The following is a 24,353-nucleotide window of genomic DNA, read 5'->3' on the forward strand; positions in this document are numbered from 1 at the left end:
ACATTTGACGGTGACCCAACTCTCCAAAGGAAAATGGCAGGCAATCCATCATTGTAGTGGTGGCTCTCCTTCCTGCTCGTTTGGGTGCGTTAACATCACACTACTATTTTATTTAAACCAAAAAAAAAGTAGAGAAAGGGAAAGAAAAGACACTGTAGTTTATTGAAATTTAGTGATGTTTTAGTACCATCAGAATATGCAAAAAATAGGATCAGTCATTTCACCTATTAACAAGAATAAGATACTTACTGGCCAGTGTTTACCATCAATACTTGGAAAATGATTCTAATGAGTCAATAATAGTAGCTCCTCCTATTCTTCATTTGTCAATTATAAAAGTTTCCTTCTGGACTTTCAATACACTCTTTTCAGCTTTATTTTGTGATTGAGATGCACATCCGTGATCGTTTTACTCCACCATACAGTTCGATTTTGTTTTTTTTTTCCAATGAGTATCCTGGGTGGCCCGCTATTTCCTTCAGTGACAGAATTAGCTCAGTTTGCAATGTACTTGAAACATGATCAGCTCCGTTTGAATTGTTCTATGTTTCAAAAATAAGTTTTTTAAATACAATATTATAATAATACATAAAAAAAAACTTAAAAAACATCTCATCCACACAATATATCAAAAATAACTCACAAATATATACAAAAAAATTAATTCTACGACATTTTCTACCTATCACCATCACCCTGCTTTGGAGTTGTGGACATGGACCTATGATGATGTGAAGATGCAAGAAACCTAGAATTCCAGAGTTGGTGTCTGGCTATGAAATATAAGTAGAAATGCATAATGAATGGAGTGAATTTTGATGACCCCTACAATAGTGAGGGGGTATTTCTCACTGAATTGCTCGTTAAAACTTCACCCCTCCCTACTTGACAAAAAAAATGCTTATCGTATTTGAAAAAGAGCCTACTATAACTCGTAGCAATTAGAGCAAAATTATATAGAGTCATGCAAACAATAATGAGCTTTCAAATACTATAATAGCTACCAGTAAACAGCCCTTTACATGCAAGACTAGGAAGATTTTTTTTTCCAAAAAAAAAACTGGTCCAACCAAGGTTTGATACTTCTGACAGGCATACTGCTCATCATGTTGCCTTTCTGGCCCATGATCGGTACTTAGGTTTAACATAAATTTCATGGCAAACTCCAAGATTTCACCAGCTTAGTCTTAATAAGATGGCCGCCAACTCCGTGTCCCCATCGATCCTTGTAAACATCCTTTGACAAGCACGACATCTACAGAGACCTGAATAGCAATTCCACACTTCTCCATTTACGACATGACAAGCAGCTCAAGGCACACAAATTCGGACCTTTCAGTAAGTAGACTCGTGACCTGGACTATCCGCATGCATATCCATGGCAGAATCGTTGGAGTTGACAGGATTGGGATCCCTAGTCTGCTGATGAATAAAATTGGATTCACTGCTCCTATTTCCATTTGTGCTGGGCTGAACATTGTTCTGAAAGTATCCTCCTGGAGAAATGTGATAGTTCTGAAGACTTCGACGAACGGGGCTAGAAAGAGCATTTGAAAAAACATAATTTTTTGATTGTTGATCAGAGGGCTCGGAACGAAACCCCTGCACCCCGGGGGGTAACCCAGAAGAGCCAGTAGGAACTATCATGCCTGAGTTTGCAAAGTGCGCAGATTGTAAATGCTGATGCTGTCCTGGTGCTCTTGGTGATATGGGTGGCTCTTCTCCGGAATAATCCAGCTCGGTCTGCCACGGGTATCAATGAATTCTTAGTGGGAAACTAAACAGGATACACTACCAATGATCAACAATATTTCAAAACCCATATTCAAATTTCACACATTCACTGAATTCAACACCAAAAGAACAGGAAAACAACCAGATATCCATTGAAATTTTGCAAAAATGGATCCACATATTAATTCTTAGTGGGAAAGAAAACTGTGTATACTACCAAATAATCAACAATATCCAAAACTCCATATTCAAATAGTACGCATTCACTAAATTAAAACACCAAAAGAACATGAAAACAAGCAGCTAGTGATTGAAATTATGCAAATTACCTCATTAATGTCTCAGCAATACATTTAAAAAAAAAATTGCCAAAAGTTAGCTACAAATCCCAAGTAGCAACTAACAGGTTCACGCATTGTAACCAATTCCAAGCATTTGTCAAAGGAAAACTGAACATACATCTAGTATCCATATCTCAGTTCCTACCCTAAAATTGATATCTACATCGTTAGACCAGATTTTGGTGTGTGCATTTGTTTTAAATTCTTGGGCTCCTAGACAAAGAAGAAGATTGTCAGATATACTAGGACTCAAATGTACCAATTTACCATCATCATATTAAACCAATAAATGATGCACACATCAGTGATGTTACTCAGCATAGACTATTTAATAAGGCTGAAATTTGTCCAACACTTGAACCTGAATAAGATTCAGCAGATGACAAAGATAATAACAGCCTGCTCAATTGCAAATAGTGTACAACACATACAGATTTAACAAACTTATAGGCCAGAGAATAGATAAGAGTATGTGCAGCTGTGCTTCAATCCAGACAAACTATAGGACAAGCATGACCCAAATGAGCTTCTAAGAGGAAGTTTAGGAAGAAAAGATACCTGCAAATAGCTAAGCACATCACCTGTGGTTACTCTTGACCCACCCTCTTGCTGTCTCAAGATCCACTGATAAAGTTTTTCCTTGTAGAACAAGATGCAATAAAAATTATTCCGCAGAACCAAGAGATAGCCTTTCACAGATGCATAAAGTTTAACATGCTATAAAACTACACCCTACATTAAAGATATCAGGCAAGCAGACATCAGAAAGATCAGCATGAATACCAAAGCCTAGGAATCTAATTGCAGACAAAGAAAATCCAGTATTGAAAAATATCATAGAAGCAAGAAAAAACCACAAAAAATACTAATGAGAATGAAGCTGCAGCAACATTAACAAGAAGCTATTACATTACCTAATACAGTGCTCACAGTTCCAAACTGAAACTTTGTCATTTTGGATAACCAAAAAAATAAGAATTTCTAAACTGTTTCAGTGTAATGACCTCCACTACATTATAAGCATCCATGCTGTCACTTCTATATATTTTCTTTTGAGTGCCCTGACAAAGTAACAGAAAGTGAGTGATGCTTGCCCTCCATCCAGAATAAAATTACCAAACTTTCAGCCTTCTAGCCCCAAGCTTCAGCTCTCCTAATGTCATAACACCTGATCACCATTCAGGCTTTCCACTTAAACATGAATTTTCGAATTCTGCCAAATAAAGGCAGCACCAATTTCACTTGCTAATTCTAGACTAAAATGTTTAAAGATTAAAAACAAGGACTGGAAGACACAGTAATTGAAGTTGGGGAAAGAAGATTGGTAAAGATGCATATGCACAGGAGCAACTTTACTTGTTGCATCAAATTTTGGTGACAACATTCTTCCAAATATAACTGAAAGTTCTTGCATTTTTATGGTGACTTAACGAGATTCCCATGATCTTGAAGGATGGATCCCTCGAAGTGAAAAATTCTAACATCTATGCAATCAGCTCATCTCCAAGCAACTAACTTGCACCAAACGCAGCAGAAAGTAAAACAGTGCAAGGTGGGTGGTTTTGCTGGCTCATAAAACTTTGAGCTTTGACAAACTTTGCCTCCATTAAGTCCTTAGCATCAAAATACAGAATACCAGACCAGCCTTTTAATGATGGCTTGAAACAGTCTCGACAAATGAAATGCCTCAAATTAATCGTAAATCCAATGCAAGCTGAACCTTAGAAACTTAACATTTGAACCAACAGCCATATCACTATACACTCTTATAACAGCCAAAATTCTACATATTCTTACAACCCATGACAAAAGGCAAAAACTTTTATGGACCAATTAACATTTTAATACTTTTCCCTGACAGATCAAGGATTCAACGTACAAATCAGTATATGATACTCTAAAGTCAAAAAATAACTTCGTAATTGTTCATCTATCATGTCCACATTCCACCTCCATCCCAATCCTCAAACTCTGCCTCAATAAGAACACGACAATTAATCCAAAACTCACAGCCATCGATCATGAGTCACCTACAATCCTTGTTCCACTTATTGCAGACACAACAGACATTCTCAAGTGGTTCACTCTTGAAAGAAACAAGTTGGGTTGATCGCATTACGTGGACAAATATTTCAACAAACAAAAATACCAATACTACGATTCAACAATAACCTAATGTTGCACAAAATTTTCAACTACTAACCTACTCTAACCCTAGCATTTCCTAACAACAGCAGCTCAATAGACCACTCTCACAGACCAAAAATTCACCAATTTGACATCACAAAAAGTTTGATAGCAACTCCATTCTGCTAATAAAAGCCAATTGCTGCCAAAACACCAAGGAAATGACGGAGACACTCTTTAAAACCTAAATTACACATCTTCCCTGGTTTCCAATCGTTCTCTTTTCCAGTGATTGTCTAAAAACAAGTTAGGAGAGGGGAAGAAACACCAGAAACATCTATAATGCCAAAAAGCAATAATCAGTCGAGTAATATTCATATGCAGCAAATTGCCAAAGCTGAAAATTTAATCCAACGGAAAAATCAGACATTATTTTACCACAAGTATGCAAATAAATGCATATAACTACGTACATATAGATACGAATTAAAAGATAATTTTAAAAAAATGAAAACTTTCATATGAATTCGGAAAACAAATATATGCTGTCTAATTAGATGAAGAAATAGGCAATTCCTATACCAGGCCGTGGCGTTCCCCGGCTTGAAAGGAGAGCTTTTGGTGGTTCATCGCCTGAGTATAAAGCTGAGAAAGAGAGTTAGCGGCGGTGCAGAAGGTGGAGTACATGCTCCGATCCACCTCGTCCAAGCTTGTGGCCACAGACTTCCTCTTCTTGGCCATCTGCTTGTGTTTGCTGAGAATTTAGGATTCCCCGGTGATCGTGGACGGCGCTGGGGGAGGGGGGGTTAGATTCCGGAGAGTTTTTCGGCGGAGGTTGAAGTTTGAGAGACTCGTACGTATGTGAACGGATATTGGAGAGCTGCTGAAAAAGAAGCGTGCGCCTTTTTATCACGTTTGATTAACTCGACCCGATATTGACCCGGTTGCAAAGTCCGGACAGACATTTTTCATTTTTCGCCCACGAAACGCTCACCCATGGGCTCCAATTGGCTCAAAAGGTTTGAAGTAATGGGCTCTAATGCATCAAAAAAATTCCAAGATAAAATTTGGAGCTTCTCTTGAATAAAAACGAAAATAAAAATAAATGATTTTACAATTGGGTAGCAATACATTACAGATATTATTTGTAATTATACTACTCCCTCTATCCTATTTTAATAGTTTTGTTTTTCTTTTTCATCAGTCTAAATTATAGTTCACATTTCAATTGAAAAATATAATTAACTTTTAACTTATCTAAAATACTCCTATTTAATATACTTCGTTATCAGTAAATATAGTTTACCTTATTTAATATAGTCAACTTTTTCACCAATAATTGTTTTGATATATGTCTAGAGTGGTGCAATATACTTTTATTATTTATGTTATAATTAATGTAAAGGTATAGTGATTAATAATACTCATATTTGAAATATTATTTGGAATAATTACTGTAGCACTTTTTGTGATGTGATGTATGTGAGATAAAAAGGTGATTGGGAATATAAAAAGGTAGGTTGGGAAATGTGTTTGTGATGCAAGCATAATATTATTTGAAATAATGGAGGTATCCAAACACATTAGTATTTTAGAAAAACATTAGATTAGATTTACTTTTCCAACAAAGTTGATTAATTTTTCTTAAACTTTATGAGAAAAAAATCAAAACTATCAAAGTGAGATGGAGGGAATAATAAATAGTGAATTTGTTGTAAATGCTTTTTTTTAACAAGATGGAAAAATATTCATGTAAAGAGTAGGGTAGAAATAAATATATAACAATTATGCAAACTTTGACTCGATTTTTGTTTCAATGAATATTTCCCTAATAAAAGTTTCCAAAATAAGAAGTGGAAGGATCTAATTTTTTTTATTAGTCATATGTGTGTAAAAATTCTAGAATTGAAAACAATAAAATCACTCTAATTCTTTACTTTGTTTTCCTTGACTCAGAATGCTTAAGTTCTTATATATATATATATATAGACAAACCTATACATGAGAAAGAAATGCCAGTTTTAAATTTTATTAATCACATGAAGAGGGCAATTGCCTTTCCTCCATAAAAAAAACCTTGAGTTCTTAACCCTCAGCAAGAATTGGATATTTCTCATTCTTTACTTTCTACAAGATGCCAATGATGGATGGTGTTGTGTTTTATTATGTTTTACTTTGTGTAAATTTAAAAAAAAAAAGTAAAGTTTATATACACTGACAGTATATAAATTATTACTGTTGGAATCATGATCATAATTATTAAACTTGGTCCGGAGCTCAATCGGAGAGGTGACCCAATCACCAAATCACCGATTCAATCGCGAGTTGCACAATAGTCATATTATATAATAATATATTTTAAATTAGAAAATTAGTAAAATTTTGAAATTGATGGTTCAACCGGCAATTTAATAGATGGTTTTTTTTCTGGTTCACCGATTGAACTGTCGGGTCATTGACTAGTCAACAGCTTTGTTACTTAATTGGTTTAAAAAGCAACTCAATCTGATCCTATGACCGGTTCACCAGGTTGACCGATTCGACTATTGGACCAAGCTGGGTTTTATAACTATGTCCATGACATATGCGCAAAAATTAAATTTTAAATTCAAAATTTGTATAGTTGTCATTCATCCAACATTGACATTGTATACACTATCAATGTAGGAAAAATTAATCCTTTAAAAACACCAAAAAGAAAAAGAAAAAATGAGGTAGCTAGAAGAAAGAAAGATGCTATAATATATGAATAAAAAGGTTTTAACATTAATCAGCACTATATGTGTATTGCGAAGCTCATTTGCACATCATATGAGCTGCAATTAGAGTGTAATGTTACTCGTTAATTAGTTTTTAAAGTCCAATTCCCGGTTAGTGCACGTTTCACATTGATATGATTTTGCTTTTCTCCCTTTCGTGCCATCATCATCATATGAGCATATCTGAGTGCCCTTGATAGTGCGTTACAATGAAGGATCAAAATGTGCAACAACCAGCTAGCAATGACGCAAATGGGAACGCACATTTTGAATATGGTGTTAGACCAAAACATTGTCCCCCAAAGAAAACCCAAAACGAGTATTCTCCCTTCTTTTATTTAAGCTAGTTATTTAAACATGCGGAGTGAAATCAAAACCTCTAACTTGCTGAAGGGGAGTGAGGTTTAATGGAGCAATACTTAAATAAAAGGAGTTGGTGAAGAGAAGTGAAACCAAAACTTCTAATTTGCTGAAGAGAAGTGAAACCAAAATATTGTGTGGTTCGGGTTTTGTGGGTGTGTGAGGGAGTTGCTGAAGAGGAGTTGGAGGTTTAATGGAGCAAACTATCCTAGACGAACAACTTCCCTGGGAAAGGTAGGCGGGATGCCAATATATGTGGGAAGTCAAGAACTCTAAATTTTTTATAGCAACTCTTTTTCCATCTATAAGCCTACTAGTTTTATAATATCAAACTTACCAGTGGATTGGAGAGCTGTCTTGCAACTAATTTTGGAGAAAACCACTCCGATGAATGTGGATTTATCGTAGACTAAGCTATTGCAACTTGTAAAAATCTGTAAGTATACTAGTTAAGCTCAACATCTGTTAAATTGTTCTTTTGCTATGTCTATATATGTTAGAAACTTCACGCGAACTAGCAATAAAATTCATTCGACAAGTCAATCATTCCAAGAAAAAATTGAATTGAATGATAAGACGGGAGCGATTGTAAATAAGAGATCCTTCTTGTAATAAGTAGCATTTTGACATCTGTATAGGCAACAGTGCAAATGGTTGTTTCCCCGCTGCAAGGAAATGTTCAATGTTTACAAGCAATTTGCGAAATCTTCTTGTTCTAGATTGTACTTTTCAATTGATTGTCCATACAAAGACACGACTACTAGTTGTTGGAAAAATGGAAAAATTCATTGTAGAGTGAATGAGAAAATCGTTCTCATAATAGCACTCTTGATAGAATCCAAGGATAATTATCTATCATTCATATACCTGAAGATTCATGTACCTAGGATCCATGTACTTACGAATTAAGTATTTATGTACGTAATTGTTAATACATGGATTTGGAGTTTTCTTATCGAGAATACATATATGTACGTGAATGTAGTACTTTGATAAATGTGAAGATAATTAAATGGAATTTAACATTTGTTTCCAATTTCTACAATCACCCTTGGCCAACATCTATAAATAACTCTCTTTTTATTTTGTTAAAAAAAAAAAAAAAAACAGAGCTCTCTCTCCAATTTTTTTTTCTTTTGCATCTTTATCTTTTATAGTGTTCTATATTGCTCTAGTTCGAGTTCGCTGTGGTGAAGAAGTTTGGTACTAACATATTCACCTTTAATCCGTTGTATCTTGGGAGACAGACGCCTACTTAACCTCGAGCACTCTACCTGTAGGGAGCGAATCTGTTTGAAGGAAATTGTGCTCACAAGCCTCGGATTGTTATTTTCAATATCCACCTATTTTCAGTTTATGTTTATTCTTTCCTATATTGTACCAGCCTAATTTTTTAATAACACTAGTATAGTATTTACAACTCCTATAGCTGATGGTACCACATTGAGGTGCTCTTTTTTGGCGGTTGCAAGTTGCAAATCTATGGTGTAGAGTCAATTATTAATCATACAAGTTCAAGTTGCACATCAATTTGATTATGACCAATACAAGAGAGATTTTTATAATATAGTCTAGTTGATTAAGTGTCTTTTTTGAAAAGAATATAGTCTTTTTTGATTAAGCGTCTTTTTATAATATAGTCTATTTTGAAAAGAATATCTATATAAGCATCAAATGAATGATCAAAATTCTTTAATTTTTCAACTACCAAATGTGTTACTGTCCACAATTCAACAATGAATTGCTGGATTAAAGCAGTTTTAAAGCTCTACGTCCTTAATTATCACCTTTGCTGCCCTAAACCATATATCTTGAAATTTGAAGGGTAAGACTAATAAAAATGTATATTCAAAGGGGTATCCTTATACTTTCGTAAAAGTTTTAGGATGCAAGTAAAGTGTACTTATTGTACGGACGTAAGTAAACATTTTAAATGTTTTAAGGGGATGTTAAAGGATTTTCAAAATTTTGGGGAACAGAATCTTATTTTTGCTAGCGCATAAGTGATCATTTTCATTTTTTTGAAAGGGTGTAAAAGGATGTCTTAAATTTTGGGGGGCAGGCAGCGGCCCCTCCTTTAATCTACTTCCTCCTCTCCCGCAAGTATTTTTGTAGTCCGGGAGATTCATCTTTAATCAATGTGTATACATCCAAAAACAGGCGTAAATGTTTATAGATGGACAAAATGAATGCTTTTGAAGGGCGATGTTCATATGTTTATTCTGAGCATATTCACTTCTACTCTCCTAAAAAAAGGAGGCAATAACTCCTAACACGACACTACTAACGAACGTTGAGATCCTATGAGATCCCAAGCTTAAATCTAGGACTGAACGATGAACCAACCTACTTGTTATTCGAATGAAATTCGACTTGATAACTGCTCGTTCGAGTTTGATTTGCCAACTGGTTAAACCAAATTTGAATAGCATTTTATATTTGATAATTTTCAAACTTAATGGAAAGTTTGTTTAAATTCGGTTTGATAAATAAACAAATTAAACTTGTTAAAATAATCAAACAAACTGGAACATTAGAGTATTCAGTTTGATTAGACTTGCTTAGACCCTTATTTAAACCTTAGCAAGCTCTTTGGACCCTAAAATAGTCCCCTTCTCCAAGCAACTATTTTTGGGGCGAAAGTGTTTACAATTACAAGTTGAAATCCATTCCAAGTTTCCCAACCAATTAAGATGGAAATCCATTACCGTCGAAACAAGGCATCACCATGCATGGAGAAACTCCAAAAACCTGACTTGGTGGGGAGCATTCCCGCGCGGAACAAGCAAAGGGGTTTTGCTCACGCAAAAATCATGCGCCTTGACGTACGGAATGGGAAAAGGAATATCCTTATACCTCGTCTCTACGGAACAAATTGACGGAAACCCGTCGCGTTTCGCCATAAACAAACAGCTTAGCCAAATAATTGAACAAAAAGAATAAGTTAAGAAGTTGCTATTTGCTAAATAAATTCTCTCCTTCCTTTAATTTCGTGCATTAAAGGGGGGAAAAAGGGCCTGTCTCACCCATATAAGGTAGAAAAGTGTGGATAGACCTAATTTGCAGGACCCATTGCCTTCTTATTAATCATGATTAGTCGGAAAAAGAAAAGTTTGTAGATCAATTATGGGGCCAAGATGTTGATTTGCGATACTTGATTGAACCTTTTAACCATTATTAGACATCATAAGTTTATATTAGGAAATAGTTTTTGCTTTAGCATTATTTGGTTCACGTCTATCCAAGAAACAATTGGACCGAAAATCTTCTCATTCATACACTTTTTAATTTTAATGCATAAGACCCCCCTACAATGAAACATATTAAGTAGTTAATAATACGATTAATGATTTTTCTTGATCATACTCATCAAAATCATGGGCTAGCTAGGATTTTTTTTTTAAAAAAAATTTATACCTTTAACTCTAGACCTTTAGTCAAGCATTTCTTTAATTTTTTTATTTCGCGTTTTACCAAAAAAAAAAAAGAAAGAAAATGCTCATTCAGTTAATTGGAGTCTTAGAGGTTATTGAGTCTTGATTATGACATTAATTTTTGGAATTATAAGGTCAATTTTGGTCCTAGGATGACATTATTGTGTTTTAATTCCTTCTAGATCACCCTTTCGCTTTCAAAAGTTTACTTTTTAATTATTATGTTTAGGTAAGTTAATAATAACCAAAACCCATGTTCACAAATTTTAATTGCTTGTTTCCAAACAAATCCTTCCAAAAATCAATTATTCGTTCTAAGATGCTAATGATTCTCTAGATTGCGCCAAAATGTTGATATATTGCACTTGAAAACAATTCCTTTTCTTCTGGACTGGCCAAAGATAATTTCTTAATCCTTCCACTTCAATCCACCCGAAAAGAATCCGTTATGCGCAAATAAATAAATGAATAACGGTTTTGTCTAATGAACACTCATTAAAATATATTCCAGGTGTTATATTTTTAAAAATATAAAAAAAATTAAAAAAGTAAATAACTATAAGAAAGGGTAGACAAGATTAAATAAGGAAAGTATATAAATGCAAGAAAAGATAATAACTATTAGTACGTGTGTGTATATATATATATATGATAGATTATCGAATCAATAAATAAAGTCCAAAATTCACCAGAAATGGGTCATTGGAGGAATACCAAATTAACGAGTTTATATCTAACGATGGATTTACGGCTAGCTAGTTGACTAACATAAAGATTGATTAAAAAGGCAAAAAAAAAAAACAGATTGGTTAGCAAATTCAGATAATTGACTCTTAAGAAAGTTAACCGAAATTTAGTTAAAAAAAGCTATTAAATGCTATTCCCTGTAAGATCCAAAAGGGATTAATACACACTAAGGTTTCGTCAACTGGAAATTGATTCCCCATCTCAGTAACAAAACTTTTTTGCTCGTTGTTTAGCTTATTGTCAATGAATATCAGTAACATAAATTCAAAAAATGATGTATGTTTTTTTTTTTTTTGCTTTTGGAAAAAAACATTTTGTTGACGAAAATTATTTTTCTTTTATAAACGTCCTTATTTCATTTCATTTATTGAAACCTATACTAATAACAGAAAATTTGACAAAAGCCAAACTTGTTAAACTATTCTCTCGTGCAATCCTTTATATAAACTTAAAACTCATCAAATTATGAATTTCGAAGACCATAAGCGAGAGCGTCATCATAATTCTTTTTTTCCATAAACTGTCTCGTTTCAGCAGTATCATCGAATTTCCGGAAAATCTTTTACGTGTTGCATTCGACAAAGAACATGAAATTAATTTCTACACTAAGAATCATGTTTGAAAAGATTAAACTATTTAAGAACATGATATTATATTAAACCACTGCAGAAAAAGTTATACGTTGCATGTACCTACAGCAGTTGGAAGTTGGAACATGCGGAGAGTGATTAAACAACTTATGTATATTACAAGGAAATAGTGAATAGTAATGATCTTAGTGTTCAGTTTAGTGCTCGACCTTTGAGGAACAGTTATCAAGACGTAGAATGGATTAATTCCAATCTACTGTATTAGTAGCACAATGTAAGTATCGAACATTTGCTCGTTTGTGATTACTTTTATCTCAAATAATATAATCCTACCGTTTCGTCACTTAGACTGAATAAATGGGATTCTATGTATTATTTTTTAAAGAAAAAAGGAGTAAAATTAGATTGAATAAATTTTAAAATGTAATTGGAAACAATTAATGAATGTGAGCATAAGCATTTTAGATGATAAAACAACAGAAGTTAAAGAAGTCCAAATAAAAAAAAAGTTAACAAAGAACGGCCAAGGAGGAGTATAACAACCACTCTTTCATAAAAAGGTTGAATGAAAGTTGAAAAAATTGTAGGTATAAAGTTGAAAAAGCATGCAAGCATCTTCCAAATTCTTAAGTCTCTCCGCACCAAACTTTGCTCATTTGCACAGCCCATCCCATCTGCCGTCCCACACTGCAAAAGTGCCTAACTATCCTCTAAAATTACAAATGGACCACAACACAACTCATTTTTCAACATTGATTTCAACAATTTACTCCTTATTTAATTCCATATGTTCCCTATTCGTGGGTAAGTATCCATATTATATAGTGAGGTTCAAATCCGATTTTAGTCTCCTGAATTGGAACTCCCAAGCATATCACCACCTAGCATGTCGCCATTCTGTGTGGAGTCTTAATTAGTAAGTGCATTTGACTTCATTGACTCTCTTCGCACCTCCCACGTTCATGTAATTATCTTTAAATTTTCGAATTATTCATTACTAAATACAATCAAGGTCTTAAAAAATAGCTAGTTTATGACATACGTTGCTTCTAATACTAGTATATGTAAAGCTTTATCGTACAAATCAATGAATCAAGATACAAATATTTAAATATTAGTATGTAATGCGAGTTAATTATCAACTGTACTAGTTATACTCAGTGATTTAACGACACATTCGACTAATTAATTTGCCATATATGTAGATCAACCCGAATCTCAACTACATGTTGAATTTTACTTGTTCTGTTTTGCAACAAATTGAGAGATCATTTATTTTATATGATTAATCTTTTATAAACTGACAGTGTATACTCTCTTATTATTGAGTGCATGACAGCTCATTTTAATTTAAATTTTGATCATGTGCCACATATTCAACTGTAATAGTGTATACATTATTAGTGTATATAAAATTAGCTCTATTTCATATTATACATAAGTGAGTCAAAATAACACGTCGAGAAAGCTTTAGTTTAGTATCTAGAATTAAGACAATAAAAAATAGAGGTATTGGATAAAATTTCTTCTACCTTTCTTTAAATCATACCCTTCTCTTGCTTCACAATTCAAGATAACAAATTTGAAGAAATTTTAACTCCTCCAACTGAAGAAATTAACAAATTTGATTATTATTGGCAATAGCTGAAGAAACAAGAAAAGTAACTCCTCCAACTGTAATTCTTTAAATCTTAAAATTTTCCTTCTGGGGTCAAACCCTAATTATTGTGAGTTCGAAAGCTACTTACATTCCTCTCGGTTTCGTTTCCTCTCTCCTTTTCTCTCTCACGCACGCACACACACACAGAGCAGACACACACTTTCTCTGCGTACATTCATCAGTCTTATGCTCTATAAATTCACATGTATGACACTACTATTATTCTACTTCCTTTTCTGTAATTAAATAGAGAAATTAATTAATTACCACATAACTGTATGTACATACACGTATTTATATAGCTCTCATAAGTGTGTGTTGTGGGTGTGAAGAAGATCTAAACTCATCAATCAAAAGGGTCACTTTCCTTGCCTCTATCATTTCCTAACGGTACGTCACTCAATTTTTTAAATTTTGTGTATATTTTTCTTTGAATTTAGTTACATTAAAATGGGTTTTATTTATGATAGCGGTGCATTAAGATCTGTTGAGTGATCTGAATAGGATTTAGATCTGATTTTGGAACAATGCAATTGTACTTAATTTTGGGGGTATTGGGGATTTTGGAACACTTTTAGTGATGTTGATTTAGGAGTTTATGGATCTGTTGATTGAGTGGTGCAATTATACTGTGCCATTGATCTGTTAAGTTAATCTCACTCTGGTTTTTTGACTAATTAGCTGTTTCGCGTACTAATTAGGGTCTTTTTTAATAATTAAAAAAAGAACTTTTGAATTTGGTTGGTAATTACAGATTCTGGTTGCTGAATTATTGTCAATTGCCCACTTTGGTAGAGTTTAAATGCAATGAAGAGGATTCCATTTTTGGAGTGAAGAAAGAAATTTCTGTATAACTATTGGTTCTGACACTGTTTTGGGTTTTAAGGGGCAATAGATTTAGGGTCGAATTCAGTTTAAAAATTAAGTTTTGCTAATGCTTTGTTTGCAATCTTGAACAAATTTCAGGTGTGGAAGCTGGAAGGATTGAAAAGGTGGTTCTTTGAGCTTTAATGCGGGCTGTTAGGGGATTTGCTCTGGTGCTCGAGAGTTAGCAGGTCTCGTGTCACCAGTTGTTGTAGAGGGAAAAGAAAATGGCTCCAGCTAGCAAGGCAGATAAGAAGGCTGCAGTTGACGCAGCAGCATGGCTGTTCAATGTAGTGACGTCAGTTGGGATTATCATTGTCAATAAAGCCTTAATGGCTACATATGGTTTTAGTTTTGGTAAAGTTTTCATCTTTGTCTTTGTCTTACCATTTTGGTTCTCCAATTTCTAGACTTTTAGCAAAATCCTTTTGGTAGTGAGTGAAGTTAGCTATATGTTTATACTATAGATGCATCTAATTATGATTGCCTTGTCCGTAACTGGCTAGAATATGGTGAAGCAAAATAATATCTATGAACTGTGTTTAATTGGCGATTGAAGTCATTTCACTGGTGCTCTTTAATCTTTTGTTATTAACATTCTCCTTCGTTTTCATGTAAACAATGTCACAGCATTCTATGTTTTGGAACAATGTAATAGAAACTGGTATGATTTAGTTTATTTTGTGAAGATCTTAAGCCCAAAGTCAATGTCTCGCTATCCTGTGTGAGTGAATAAAACAAACCCCAAGCACTGACTTAACTATTGCCTACTCCCTATTGCCTTCTTTGGACGCATGAACTCATAAGTTGTTTGATTGCACTGACCCTTTTCTTTTTAAATGGTTGTTCTGGCTCTTAATTGGTACAATCTGTGCAGCTACAACATTAACTGGTATGCATTTTGCTACTACAACATTGATGACGGCTGTACTTAGGTGGCTGGGTTACATCCAATCTTCACATCTACCTTTTCCAGAGCTTCTGAAATTTGTCCTATTCGCAAACTTCTCAATTGTGGGAATGAATGTCAGTTTGATGTGGAACTCCGTAGGATTCTATCAGGTATTTGTGATTAGCTCCATTTTGGAGACTGTTCACTGATAACTTTACTGTACGTTGGAGATGACCTCTGATAATTGACTGAATGACATAAATTTTGTTCTTGTCAGATAGCAAAGCTGAGTATGATCCCTGTTTCCTGCTTATTGGAAGTTGTATTTGACAAAATTCGATATTCAAGAGATACAAAACTCAGCATTGCTCTTGTCCTCCTGGGTGTTGGCGTCTGCACAGTCACTGATGTTAGTGTCAACACTAAAGGATTTGTTGCTGCCTTTATTGCAGTTTGGAGTACTTCTCTGCAACAGTATGTAAGTTGTTTATTCCTCTGCTCAATTCTGTATGTAAGGTTGTATGATGTCTTGATCGTTCATCTGGTTAATGCAACATTAGATCATGCAGTCCTCATGATTATCAGTCCTGGTGATATGATGAAAGGTTTATTAAAGAGTAAAAAAAAAAAAAATTTAATGCAATTCGTCTATTATAGTTAGTAGATGCCCTACTAATATCCTACACCAGATGCATAAAGCATGTGACATCTCTTTGCTCCCCTGTCCATCTGAAAATTTTTCTGAAGAAATGCAGAGTACAAATCCTACAATTTTATGTAATTAACCCCCACAATTATGTATTTTTAAAGTTGTTTTTGGTGCTTATAGTTATATTATTTATATTTAAAAGAAAAAAATACTGTTTGGTGCTTAATCTTTTATTTGTGCATCTGAAATGCTTGGAACCTCAGGTTAATCTAAGAACTTGACTTTCTTATGCAGTATGTTCATTTCCTTCAACGGAAATACTCTCTTAGCTCATTCAATCTTCTAGGACATACAGCACCAGCCCAGGCTGCATCGTTGCTGCTAGTAGGCCCATTTCTAGATTATTGGCTGACAAACAAGAGGATTGATGCCTTTAACTTCACTGTACCGTCTTTGGTAAGTCTTTGTGCCCGATGCTCAATATTAACTGTGATCATCCTAGTTTCTCCTATGGTTATACTTATCTTACATTTTCCTTCTTAATTAGATGATAAATATGTGCTTTAATCTTCGGAACCTTGGAAGTCGCATTGCTGCTGATGCATCTAATTTTGCTTATTGTACTCAACTTTTGGCATGCTATACAAATGGTAATTTCATGCTGGAACAGGTTTGATTGCACTAAAAGTATGATATACTGGAAATGAGCTACTGGTAATAGTTCACTGTTTGCAAAATAGTGCATCATGCCCTGCTAAAAAACCTTTTGTATATCTTGCCCGATGTCTGTTCAATATTTTCCACATGTTCAACCCCTTTTTTGTTTTACAGACCTGTATTTCACCACATGTCATGCTTAGAAGGAAAAAGAATTCTGCCATATATGATGAACTCTTATTTGTTTTTAGAGTTTGTAATACGTTTGTAAATTGTTATATGACATAGGATAGTGGATTCACAGACTTATAGGAGTGACAGATCTGCACAAGATGTTGACATGATGAGCTGTCCCATTTTAATTTTGCCAACTGTGGGAAAGATACATAATTTATTTGTTTATTTTTTAAATTTTCAAACTTCTTTTCTTTTTCCCTTCATATTTTTTGAATATAATAGCATGGTTTGTGGATAGCCAGGCACACTGCTTTTTCTGCTCTTAGTCACGCACACTACTTTTTCTGCTCTTATTCTCATTCTGTTTGTCTGTTTGATCTTAACTTCTTTTTAATGGCATTTTAATTTGTAAACCTTATAATTGTTGTCACATTTATTTGTCCCAATTACAGCTTTTTTTTCCCTTTAATTTGTTTATCATAACATAAGGATGCCTTTTCTTGAGGTGCTTGTTCATTTTAAAGTGTTTCCTCACACTATTTTGTCTTTGGGCTTCTTCTCAGGTGTTTATAGTCCTTTCATGCACTATTGCAGTTGGAACAAATCTGAGCCAGTTCATCTGCATTGGCAGATTTACTGCTGTCTCATTCCAGGTTCTTGGCCATATGAAAACCATTCTCGTTTTGATCCTGGGGTTCTTATTTTTCGGGAAAGAGGGTCTTAATTTACATGTGGTCATTGGCATGATTATTGCTGTCGTTGGAATGGTATGGTATGGCAATGCTTCTTCCAAACCAGGTGGAAAGGAGCGTCACAGTCATTCATCTCGAAGCAGCCAGCAGAAGCATGGTTCAGAATCTTCTGAAATTGATGAGAAAGTCTGAGCGTTTTCTTCTTTGCAAATTGAGTATACAAGGATAGCCCATACAGAGAATTTTTCAGTCGTCTGACTCTAGATACACAAGTCTAAAATCCATCATTGTGTAGTGTTTTCTGAATTTTGTAATTCTTATATATTTCTTAATGATGTCAAAGTCCCTTGAAGCTTGTAAGGGATACTTGGTAGAGGGCTTAGATCACCCCTGGATCTTCCTGTTTTGATTGCTGATCATAATTTATAGAAATTATTTTTTCTTGGTGCCAATACATATTTCCTCTCGATTGCATATTCCTGAGACTTGTCATTATTTCTATTACAAAGGTGCGCAGATTTTGTTAGCTTGAACTTGAAAGTTATACTTAGCAGCCGTCAAATATAAAGCATTGAAAGTTAATGAACTGTGCAAGGAAGAGATGCATTGGAACTGTTCACCTAAGGTGTGATTTAGCTTTTGCCCAATCTTCTGTGGTTTGTCTCGGATGTTCAAAGAAGCTTGTTGCATTTTGCCTAGCAATCGATATTTCTTGTTGCTTTCATGCTGAAAGATAGTTGATATTGTAGAGTACACAATACACATATGAAGCACTGTTACATCAAGCAAGCCTACCCTCTCCAGCATACCATTATTTTCCAGGTTTTATGCCCTTCAAGCTTCATAAAGTGGAAGACAATAGAAAAACTAGCCCATGAGACAGATTAATGTCAAGAAATCCTAAGCCAGCTGAAAATCACCATGAAGGTGCTTAGGCAGTGCTTGTGCACCCATTGATAAAAGACTAGAAATCATGTGCATGGTTGGCCTTGATTGAGGATCAACAGTCAGACAGGCCCTTGCAAGCTTGAGAATTGATACTAGAGTCTCTTCATCTTCCTGACCGGGATACGGAAGTCGTCGGTCAAGCAAGTCTTTCAGTTGGATGTTTACAGATGTGGGCGATGTAAGGTGAGGAATGAAGTCACCAGGATGGCTCCCTTTGATTACTTCAAGGGTTAGGACCCCAAAGCTATACACATCACATTTTTCAGTTTCTCTCATTGTGTAGGCAAGCTCTGCAAGGCAAAATCATGTCATCATTAACTTTGTGATCATGCTGTAATTTACTTCTTGAATGGTTCATAAGAGAAAAAAAAAACTATATTACCTGGTGCAACATATCCATAGGTGCCTGCTACTGCACTCCAATTAGACGAGTCTATCTTCCGAAGCTTCGCCGTGCCAAAATCTGAGACATGAGCTTCATACTCTGAATCAAGCAAAACATTGTTGCTTGATATGTCTCGATGAACTATAGGCGGCGAACAATCATGATGCATGTAAGACAAAGCATGAGCAATGCCCTTAATGATTTTTATCCTTTTCTGCCAATCCAATTTCTTAGCTTCTTCTTCAATGCTCAAAAGTTTAGCCAAGCTGCCTCTTTCAAGGTACTCATAAACCAAAAACGAGTATTTAGCACTTGAGCAGTAACCCTGAAGCTTCACAATGTTTCGATGCCTGATCTTTGTCAAGGCCCTTATCTCCTTCAAGAAACCTTCTTGATCTGCAGACTCAGACAAGTGGTGGAGTCTCTTTACAGCCACTGTGTTAACTGGTGGAAAATTTGCCTTGTAAACACTTCCATGACCTCCTTTCCCTATGCAAAATGTTGGATCAAAATCCTGTGTCACTTTTAAGATGTTCTCATACATTTCTTTGCCATCAAATAGGGATATAGAGAACACATCTCCACCCTTTACATCCCCGTCTTTCACTTTTGGATCTCTCTTTCTTTTTTCGTAAAAAAAGAGAATTCCAGCATACGCAGAAAGAAGCATGAGTGCTCCCACAAGAGGGAGCGCAATTATGAGAGCAAGTTTCTGCCCATTCTCATGCTTTTTGAACAATTGAGGACTATCACACGGTCGTACCCCTGTAATGTTGCCACGCAAACCTTTATTCCCTTTAAGTTGTTCAATAGTGGCATTTGCAAATGCTTTTCCACAAGGAATTGGACCCTCTAACTCATTGAAAGATAAATCAATATGCTGAATACCAGGCAATTCTGCCAAAGCCTTTGGAATGAAACCTGAAAGGTTATTATGGGAGAGATTCAACGTTTCCAGACTTTTCAAACTTCCGAATTGAGTTGGTATCTCTCCGATGAGGGAATTGTGGCTCAAATCAAGACGGTTAAGGTGAATTAACTTACCCAACCGGGATGGAATACTGTGGCTTAAACTATTGCTGCTCAAGTTCAAAAAGGTTAGTTGCTGGCACTCTCCTATGCTTCCTGGAATCGATCCATTTAATAAGTTCACTGATAGGTCGAGAGAGAATAGATCTGTCAGTGATCCTAACTCTAGAGGTATACCACCCGAGAGTTGGTTGTCATTTAAAAGCAGCCATAGCAAGGACTTCAGCTTCCCAAGTTCCTTTGGAATCTGCCCAGCTATCTGATTTGAAGAAAGATCAAGGACGCCCAGCTTAGGCAGATTCCCAAATTCTGGAGGAATGTGACCTGTGATGCTGTTATTTGCGATTAAAAGAGTTGTCAAGTTTTTGCATCTACACCAGTTGCTTGAGAGCTCCCCAGAAAAGCTGTTGTTGCTAAGCAAGATAAATTCAAGGTGTGGATAAATACCAAACGATTCAGACAGGTCCCCAGTGAACTGGTTCCCATCAAATCGAGCTCTGACTAAACTTGCACAGTTTTTCAAACTTTCTGGAATTGGACCAGAAAGGCTGTTATTGTTGACAGTGAAGTCTCGAAGAGTTTGACTGCTACATAGCCCTTCTGGTAAATGACCGGAGAACTGATTTTCATCCATTTCCAAGACAACCAACTTTGTCAGTTTCCCTAGCTCTGGGGGAATGGAGCCAGAAAGTTGGTTATCGCGAAGAAACAGAGTTTCCAATTCTATCAAATTGCCAAGTGAAGTAGGAATCAACCCGTAAAGTTGATTCTCACTTACTTCGAATTCGACCAGAGACTTCAGGTTGCCTAACTCTTCCGGGATTGAACCAGAAAGTTGATTCCGATATAGATGCAAAAGAGTCAGATCCCTCAGGTTACCTAGTGAAGTTGGGATTGGACCAGTGAGCTTATTTCCCCATAGGCTCAGACTCTGGAGTTTTTTCAACTTTCCTATCTCAGGAGGAATGGAACCAGATAGGCCGTTTTCAAAAAGATGCAAAAGCAGTAGGTTATTCAGGTTACCAATCGAGGCTGGAATAGGGCCTGTCAGCTGGTTGTTGTCGATGTCAACCTCAACAAGATTGTTGAGGTTTCCAATTTCACGAGGAATAGAACCTGAAAGTTGATTTTCATAGAGATATAAATAATTCAAGTTTTTCAGATTGCCAAAGGAGGCAGGAATAGGGCCCGTAATGTTGTTTGTACACAAGGCAAGCTCAACGAGAGACCTTAACTGGCCAATCTCCTGAGGAATTGCGCCATTTAAGTAGTTCTCGTTCAAGTGGAGGGTTTGAAGGTTGGTTAAGAGGCCAATTTCTGGTGGGATGGTTCCAGAGAATTTATTATAGGACAAATCAAGATAACTGAGCTTCGAAAGCTTGCTTACTTGAGGAGGTACGCTGCCAGAAAGTTCATTCATGCTTAAATCAGCCTTTTCAAGATTTGGAAGAGATGAAAATGGAAAGCTGTAAAGCGTACCATTGATACTTGAATGTGTGAGGTTTAACGTGCTTACACTGCCATCAATGCACGACACACCGAACCAAGTGCAAGGGCTGACACTTGCTTTTAGATGATTACGAGTGTTTTGAAGATTCCAAGATGTTAGGAGGGTGTTGTTCAGGTTTGAAAAACTGGCTTTCCATTTCAAAAGGGCTTCAGCCTCCTCAACAGAAGCTGAAGCAAATTGGAGAGCCAAAACTGAGATAAGCAGGAGCAGAAGAAGTTCGAACGATGGGTTTTGATGATTAGCTAAAGAACCCATGATTTTTTTTTTTTTGTGATTTTTCTATGTTGAACTAAAAATGGCTTAAAGTGTACACAATTTATACTGGAGATAAAGCTACTTGGAGACCCCACCCCACCATTGCAACACTAGACTCTGAGGTCTTTCCACGGTTTCTTCCAGCCATAAAGACTGTTCAATATAACATGGACATGCTTGTCAAGTTTTAGGAGACTGGAGTCGACTTGAGTGTGTTTCACTTCTCAAGTCAAGCCAATTTGTCCTTTTAAGAAAGTCAAGCAAAAGTTCTAATTGATACCATTAATATTGGAGTCTTTGAAAGTGAAGAACAAGTAAATTGATCACTATCCAGCTAAAGAAAGAGCAATTACGATAGGTAGCGCCCTAAATATTGCTTTTTTTTGCACAGTGAGCATTAAGGTCCATCAAGAATAGCATTTCATGCCATCTTTTTTAGAGAAAAGGAAAAATTACACTTTATCCCTTGTGGTTTAGTATTTTTATATATAACCCCCTTATAGTTTCAAAAGTTATACATAACCCCTTCATGATTTGGATTAAAGTGTTAAAGTGACGGAATTTGCAATCCATAACGGAGTCATCTAAAATGTCAAAAATACCTCTATGTAAAGTTGAGAATTATTTCTTAACTACAGGGGGGTTATGTGTATATTTTTAAAACCATAAGGGGGTTATATGGTAAAGTATAAAATCATAAAGGGGTTATATGGTAAAATATAAAATTATACATGGTTAGTGTGTTATGTATATTATATTTATATATCTTGGTCATTTCAACCATTTTAATTTTTAAACAAGCATAATTTCGATATTTTAATAGGTTTCGTTATGAACGATCATTTCCGTCACTTTGACGCTTTAATTAAATCATGAGGGGATTATGTATAATTTTTGAAATCATATAAGGGTTATGTACGAAAACACTAAACCATAGGCGGATAAAGTGTAATTTGCCCTAGAGAAAAAAAATACTCTTTTTTCTCCTAATTCCTTGAGTTTATCTAAAATCTTTTTATCACTGGGTGTAAGTGGTGAAACTTCTCAAGTCAACCTGATCTTAACTCTTGATGGTTCTCGGCAATTTCCTTTAGCTCTAAATGGCTCAATAGCCAATAGGTGTAGATTTGTAATCGATGAGAAATCGGGTCCCTGAAAATGAAAATGAAAATGAAAATGGAGTTGTGTGGAACCCAAAAGACTTGGTCAGAAACATTGGCAAAAAGGCCATTTTTTCCGTCACTAAAAATGATATTTCTAACTTCATAATAAATGGAAATTAATATTCTTGACTCTTTCAACAGAAGATGCTTCTTGGTCTGTGCCAATACAAATTAATGCTTCATAGACTCTTCGGTCATCAAGCCATAGGAGTTCACTAACTTGTCCAGAGGATTTCCGAGAAATGGTGTAAAACAATGTCAGATTTACGCTGAAATTTAAAGACACAAATTGAAATTCTTACCAATTTCGTTGATTTATTTTTGGATGAATTTTTTGGAATTTAAGATGATCAAACTTCTGAAATCCGTTAATCTGTAGTCATTCCAAAATTCTCCACGTAACTAAATTTGTTATATTTCTATGGAAGTTCTCATAACAGGTGAGCTGGAATGAAAGAAATAAAGTAAACCAATTCATTTGCTGGCTCCTAGAAATTGACTTTGCGTACGATTTATTTTATTTTATTTTTTATTTTATTTTTTGTCGACACAGGGGTGTCCGGGTCAATCCTTACGGGACCCGAATAATCCCCTGCGGCCCGGGTCCGACGCCCCAGCTCGGCCCAAGCACGATATGTGCGTAGAGGAATCCAGCTCTTTGCGAACGATTCAGCCTTTCGCTTTATTACTATCTATAAAACCCTGTGTGTTACTTCCATGCTTGACTTGTCCACCTTTCTTTCCTGTTTAACAGCATTATTGTTTTGCAAATTAAAAAAGTGTAACATTTATGATTTAAGGAAAATGTTATCATGAGTGTATAAAATATTTGACATGACACAATAGTATGAATACATTTTTTTTTTCGGTACAGGGGTATCCTGAAATCACCCAGACTAAATTCCCTGCGGCAGAGCAGAGCCCACCCCTTAGGATGCCTAGTGCGTTAATTCGGGGAGAATCGAGCCGTGGTCTGTAAAGATAGATGACACGATCAGATGATCTGCACCCCGAGGGGCTAATAGTATGAATACACGGTGGTATAGTATCTTCATAGTTTAGAAAAATTTGAACATCTTTTAGATCTATGACTTCTAAGTACAAGTATTGCAACAAGATGTTGAGAATCAAAACTTGATAGAATTTGTATTTCGGGGTATAAAATCACCTGCAAAGCAGGTGAGATATTAATAGTAACTATAAAGGCTTGGAAGCGAAAACAAGGAACAAAACGACTTGTTGGAAATCTTTCTCTAGATCGTGCATTTCTGCTGAGGTTACATTAGTTTCCTGAATACAAAACTATATTGCAGGATGCTTTCTGGGACTAATTTGGCTGAGTTATTGATGTATCGAATTTTGTAATCCACAATTCTTGCT

At 35.4% G+C, this 24,353-nt stretch overlaps 3 protein-coding genes across 3 annotated transcripts; 1 reads left to right on the plus strand and 2 right to left on the minus strand.

The window, feature by feature from the left end:
- Positions 1–909: 909 nt before the first annotated feature.
- On the minus strand, positions 910–5,082 carry LOC113712844 (uncharacterized). The gene is made up of 3 exons (XM_027236443.2): positions 4,785–5,082; positions 2,634–2,714; positions 910–1,743 (listed from the first exon to the last, which is right to left on the minus strand). The coding sequence occupies exons 1-3, from the start codon at positions 4,941–4,943 to the stop codon at positions 1,336–1,338; spliced, it is 648 nt and encodes a 215-aa protein (XP_027092244.1). The 5' UTR covers positions 4,944–5,082; the 3' UTR covers positions 910–1,335.
- An 8,797-nt stretch (positions 5,083–13,879) lies between these two features.
- Positions 13,880–18,135, plus strand: LOC113712713 (UDP-rhamnose/UDP-galactose transporter 6-like). Its single transcript, XM_027236244.2, has 6 exons — positions 13,880–14,142; positions 14,719–14,973; positions 15,494–15,678; positions 15,786–15,986; positions 16,452–16,613; positions 17,555–18,135. The coding sequence occupies exons 2-6, from the start codon at positions 14,844–14,846 to the stop codon at positions 17,873–17,875; spliced, it is 999 nt and encodes a 332-aa protein (XP_027092045.1). The 5' UTR covers positions 13,880–14,142; positions 14,719–14,843; the 3' UTR covers positions 17,876–18,135.
- Positions 18,136–18,372: 237 nt separating this feature from the next.
- On the minus strand, positions 18,373–21,889 carry LOC113712032 (uncharacterized). The gene is made up of 2 exons (XM_027235307.2): positions 19,014–21,889; positions 18,373–18,921 (listed from the first exon to the last, which is right to left on the minus strand). The coding sequence occupies exons 1-2, from the start codon at positions 21,808–21,810 to the stop codon at positions 18,584–18,586; spliced, it is 3,135 nt and encodes a 1,044-aa protein (XP_027091108.1). The 5' UTR covers positions 21,811–21,889; the 3' UTR covers positions 18,373–18,583.
- Positions 21,890–24,353: the final 2,464 nt, after the last annotated feature.

This window comes from Coffea arabica, chromosome 10e, assembly GCF_036785885.1.
Source record: "Coffea arabica cultivar ET-39 chromosome 10e, Coffea Arabica ET-39 HiFi, whole genome shotgun sequence".
Lineage (NCBI taxonomy): Eukaryota > Viridiplantae > Streptophyta > Magnoliopsida > Gentianales > Rubiaceae > Coffea > Coffea arabica.